The 5,772-nt window shown below is 37.5% G+C and overlaps 1 protein-coding gene across 12 annotated transcripts in view; it reads right to left on the minus strand.

Moving 5' to 3' along the window:
* Positions 1–5,772, minus strand: part of Emsy (EMSY transcriptional repressor, BRCA2 interacting) — a 70,366-nt gene that overhangs the window by 18,547 nt on the left and 46,047 nt on the right. For all 12 annotated transcript variants that reach the window (XM_029532225.1, XM_029532281.1, XM_029532195.1 and 9 more), the window contains one exon: positions 3,266–3,464. In XM_029532225.1, the coding sequence (XP_029388085.1) occupies positions 3,266–3,464 (199 nt within the window). The remainder of the gene's footprint in view (positions 1–3,265; positions 3,465–5,772) is intronic.

The following is a 5,772-nucleotide window of genomic DNA, read 5'->3' on the forward strand; positions in this document are numbered from 1 at the left end:
AAAAAAAAAAAAAAAAAAATCATCTATAGATGTTAAAACATATGGACAAGTGACTGACTGATGAGGAACGCTATACTTACAGTCTCAGATTACCTCCTCCAAAAATGGCATTAATTTCAAAGAGGAATATGTTAACCTCACAACAGAGAAAACTAGAAGCAATCATCCTAATCAAGTGACCACCATTTCTCTCATCAATGTGACAGACACCATGTATACCTTGAGAAAACTGATAGTCACCATCTACCTGTACAATTAATTCCTACTGGATTAAATCATAAAGAAGATTCTACAAAGTAACCAATTTAAACTCTTCAAAATATCATAATCCAAGGGGAAAGTGGGGATTAAGAGGCTATCTAGGGCAAAGGAGAATAAAGAATGCTAATGGTATCAGAGATGATGGCCCATACACTTAATTCTAGCTCTTGGGAGGCTAAGACTGAAAGATCTCCATGAGTTTCAGTCTAGCCTGGACTAGAGAATAAGATCCTGTCTCATAAAGCCAAAGAGGAGGGCCAGACCTGCCTATAATCTCCAGAACTCAGGAAGAAGAGGCAGGCAGATTTTTTTTTTTAATTTATGGCCTGCCTAGTCTACATATCAAGTTCCAGGCTAATCAGGATTACACAGTGAGAAGAGGAGGAAAGAGGAAGGGGGAAATAGAAGGAAGTGACAACAGTAATGGGATAGTTACAACGTCAGACAGCTGAGTGTCATATGTGACCCTGAGATGGAAAGTGACTAGGAGACAAAGCAATAGAGAACATCACTTATCACTTGGTAACATATCTAGATGAATTATAAATTAGCTAACACCATTACATTAAATTTCTTGACTTTGATAATGGTAATTTAGGTAGAAAAAGAGACATAAGAAATTAGAGACCTAAAAAGTAACTGTTTAGAGGTTAAATCACATAATACCTATAACTACTCTTAACTGACTAAAAGACTTAAAAATTGTATACACATACAATAGACACAACAGAAAAAAAGACTAGAGACAAAAGTAATAAAGCAAGGCTATCAGTATTTCAGTGGCAGTGCATATGTTTAGCCATATATGTCTCATCCTCAGAACCAAAAATTAAAATACAAAAATAAAACTAGGGCTGGAGAGATAGCCCAATAGTTAGGAACACTGGCTGCTTTTTCAGGGGACCCAAGTTTGATTCCAAGAAGCCACATGGCAACCCACACTGTCTATAACTCTATTCCCTAAGGATCTGATGCCCTCTCCTGGCCTCTTCCAAAACCAAGCATGTATGTTGGTGCACAGACTTAGGCAAAATACCCATACACATAAAAAATAAATAAAAATTTAAAAAATGAAACCACCAACTAGGTAGAACAAAATATAAACAAGTAGGAATGACTGGCAATCAGAGCCACACATTGTAAGTGGTTTATATACTGATTTACAATCACCAGGAAGATAAAAGGAGAATTAACTAAATAACTTGCAAATTATTACTACCTTGATAGCAGGGTGAGAAAAACTACTCACTTTCTAAAATAAGTGCTTTGTTGTTTGCTGAAATCAACAGCTTATTTATTTTTAACTGACAAGCTTTCAAAGACCATTTTCTACTTGCTCTGTGAATGAGTATTTCTTTTTCTTCGAGTGTGGACTTTTAGCCTTTAGCATTGTTTTGCTCACTACTAATAAAAATGTGTATGCTGCAATTGTTTGTGACTTTTTTCTAATATACTAGTCTAGACTTTAAGCTTTAGCCAGGTGTGGTGCTGTACACCTGTAATCCCAGAACCTGGGAGATGAAGGGATGAGGGTCAGAAGTTCAAGACCATTTTCAGCTCCAGAGTTGGAAACCAGATTGGGCTGTATGAAACCTTACCTTTGGGGGAGGGGAGGCAAGAACTATATTTTACTCAACTTTAATAAGATCTAACATAATTCTTAGTACATATTACAAACCAACAAATAATTAACAAATAACATATAACTATGTAAACCATATAAAATTAATGGGAAGGCATCATTGAAGAATTAAAATAATAAAGTGTTTGTATAATATGAAAAAAAAATGTGCTTTCTATCAGTGCTTTTATAAAAAAAAGCAGCAGGCATAGTAGCCAGGTTAGTGCAGAGGCAGAGAGAAGAAGAGAGGAACAAGGAGTAGGAGGAAAGAACAAGACTTTTGCCTATATGCATAGGGTTACACAGCATGGACATACACAGGCTGAACAGCTCTAATCCAAAATGCTCCACATCTGAACCTTTCTGAGCAAGGTGACATTACTAGCAGAAAACCCCATCCCTAACCTCACATGACAGTCACAGTCAAAACACAGGTGCAGGGGGAAAACAAGCCCTGTGACCTCACCCTCAGACTAAGTGTAGAAGGGTTATATGAAACATATATGAATATCATTTAGACTTGGATCCCATCTGTTAGATACCCCACTTTCCTTCTCTTACACACACACACACACACACACACACACACACACTCTCACTCACACACGCAAATACAAAATCTGAAACCTAAGACCATTCTCATCTCAAGTGTTTCAGACGTAGGATCCTCAGCTTGTGGCGCCCAACAACAAGGGCACTCAGAATAACTGACACAAGAATATGAACACAAGACAACGTCTCAGAGTTTCAGAGTAGAGCATGAGTTTATATTTTGAGACATCATAGAACAATGTCATATTGACAACAATACTAAAGATCATCTCCTGCTGTGCTGCTTAGCTTCTAATAATTGGGATAACCACTGATTACTATCTGTAATATTTTTAAGAGTTAAAGAAAATGTTATTAATAATTATGTGGGAACAACAGACATAAACTAAGATCCATACAAACCAGAACATTTAGCCACCCACTTACAGCTCACTTCTAGTCACCTTGACTCTTCCTCAAGGTTCAGCAATAACCATTTTTTAAAAGCTACATTCCTTTTTCTTGTATACTTCTTCCTCTTCTTACCCATACCAAACAGGAAAAAACATAAAAGTTACCATCTAGAAGTTATAGTTGTTTGATACTGCCTACATAATAAAAAACAAAAACAAAACCCTATCAATGACTTGATGAACATATGACAAAAGGTAATAATGGTAAGCTATGCCAAAAATAAGATTTTATCTCTCTTATTAAACAGACAAAAAAAAAAAAATTCAATCCAATCAAAAGTATAAAGTTTGATTTGGAATCCCTAGAAGGAACAGCTGTTTAGAAACTGAGTCATGACATCATCAGTGCTTACATAAGCAGAAGTACAGTAAGTCTTACCTTGAGAACTCTGGGAGGATTCTGTGGAAGAAGAACTACTGTCTGTGTAACCCTGTGGTTCTTCTTTTCCTTCCTGAGCAGATGAATTGCTGGCATCTGCTACTCTGGATGCTTGCTGTAATGTTTCTGTTACCAGCTGCCTTGTTTGTTCACTAACAACTGTAGCTTGAAATGTCACTGGTTTGGGTTTAATAAGAACCTAGAAGAAAAGCAGAAATGTTCAGATGAAATATGATAGCTCCATTTAAATGGTAAATTAGACATGCATGGTTGTTTATACCTATAAAACTAGCACTTGGAAGACAGAGGCTGGACGACTGTCACTAATTCGAAGTCAACTTTGGCTAGGATAAAATCCTGTCTCAAAACCAACCAACCAACCAACCAACCAAACAAACAAACAAACAAACAAATGCTAAAGTTGCAGGTCATTTTCCAGATATACAAATTACCATCATGTATATTTATCATTAGGCTTTGGGCACAGTATTTCTTCCCAAAGACTAAAATCAACAGATGAACTAGAGCTAAGCTACGTACAACATTTTAAGTGGTATATGCCAGATCATAACAGCTTTAATTCTTTTTGTTTTTTAATGTATGTGTCTGTTTACATATATGTGCACATCTCAGGGGCCAGAAGAGGGTCTTGGATCTTCTGGAGCTGGAGTTGTAAGCCTCCCAATGTGTGTGCATGGAATGATACTCTGGTCTTCTGCAAGAACAACAAGCACTCAAGACTGCAGAGCCATCTTGTTAGTCTCCCAAAGCTATGATTCTGACAAGTATTTTTATTGTTTTTCTTATCTAACTTCAAAAATCACTTTTCAGTACTATCTATCACAGTAACAACCACAAGCTTAGTGGTAGAAAAAAAAGAAAATAAAAAACACATGTAAACTAGATTCATTAGAATTTTTCTAAGCAACGTAACTGAGCTTTCTCTCTCAACTTGCATAACAGAATAAAACCAAGACCATAATTTGTTCAAGCCACCATTTTCCAAGTTTCTTTTAATAAGAAACCAAATGAAATTCCTGACACACCTTCACAAAGCAAACTGCAGGAGATCTAAGTCATCACTCAAGGAACTACAGAGGAAAACTGATATAAAGTGACAACAGCAGCTAGAGGCCGACTCAGCAAAGTTAAAAGCTCAGACACTAAACAAGTAAACCAGGGAAAAACAATCATACTGAAACATTATCCTTCAGTATCTGCATTCTAGAAATTTCATTGGATTCATGAAATAAAAATACTGACTCATACCCAATACCATCATCACCACCAAAAATAATACTACTGACTCACAAATGAGGCTCTATTAAAACACTGATTTCCCTGAGTTTTAAAAAAATGATTTGTTATACTTTACATGGTGAAACAAACGAAATCATTACTGCTGAATTCAATAAATAACTTAAACTTATAACAAAACTACTTTTTAAAATATATCAACAATGGCTAGAGTTTTGAAGGAACAGATTCCAAAAGCCAATTATGAGTTTAAATAAATACCTTTTACAAAAACTCTAGGATTCTATTTCTCAACCAAAGCTGATATTGCTTCAATAGTCTCAGAAAAGCGCCTACAAAGACAACAGCCTACACCAAGGTGAGATTATACCCTTATTCTCAGACTTTTACTGAGAAAATGAACTCATCACCAGCATCTGTCATGTAGGGCTGGAATAAAACAAGCTTTCCTAAGCAAAGCATCTGCGCGGGCCATGTCAATTCCTAGAAAGAAACTAGTTTCCAGTTCTCTGTCCTTCCTCAGCTGTCCAGTTCTCATAGTCACAAACATCTTCAGAAAATTTTATCCCAAAGGAATTCTCTTCCCTGCCTTTGCTCATATTGTGACAGATATATGCAGATATCTTTAAAAGTACTGAAGAGAAAAAGGCAGGTTTTGAGAACAGATTAATATGCATTCAGTTTTTAAAAAAATCTATTTCTTTTATCAGACTATTGATCACTTCCTTGACATTTCTATCAGGCTAGGCATAGTAGTGCAAGCCTTTAGTCCTACCAAAGGCAAGCTGATCTCTATGAGTTCAAGGCTAATCTGGTTTACATAGCAAACCTCCAGGACAGCTAGGACTACATAGAAAGATTCTGCCTCAAGATAGGTATGTAGGTAGGTAGGTAGACAGACAGGCAGATAGGCAGGCAGGCAGGCAGGCAGGCAGGCAGGCAGGCAGGCAGGCAGGCAGGCAGATAGGCAGGCAAGCAGACAGACAGACAGACAGACCGACCGACCAACCGACCGGCAAGCAGGCAGGCAGGCTAGCTGGCAGGGAGGGAGAGAGGGAGAAAGGTAGAGAGGGAGGAAAGGAGGTAGTTAAGAAGGGAAAAAAGGGGGCTGGTGAGATGGCTCAGTGGGTAAGAGCACCCGACTACTCTTCTGAAGGTCTGGAGTTCAAATCCCAGCAACCACATGGTGGCTCATAACCATCCATAACAAGATCTGACGCCCTCTTCTGGAGTGTCTGAAGACAGCTACA

Source organism: Mus pahari, chromosome 1 (genome assembly GCF_900095145.1).
Source record: "Mus pahari chromosome 1, PAHARI_EIJ_v1.1, whole genome shotgun sequence".
Taxonomy (NCBI): Eukaryota; Metazoa; Chordata; class Mammalia; order Rodentia; family Muridae; genus Mus; species Mus pahari.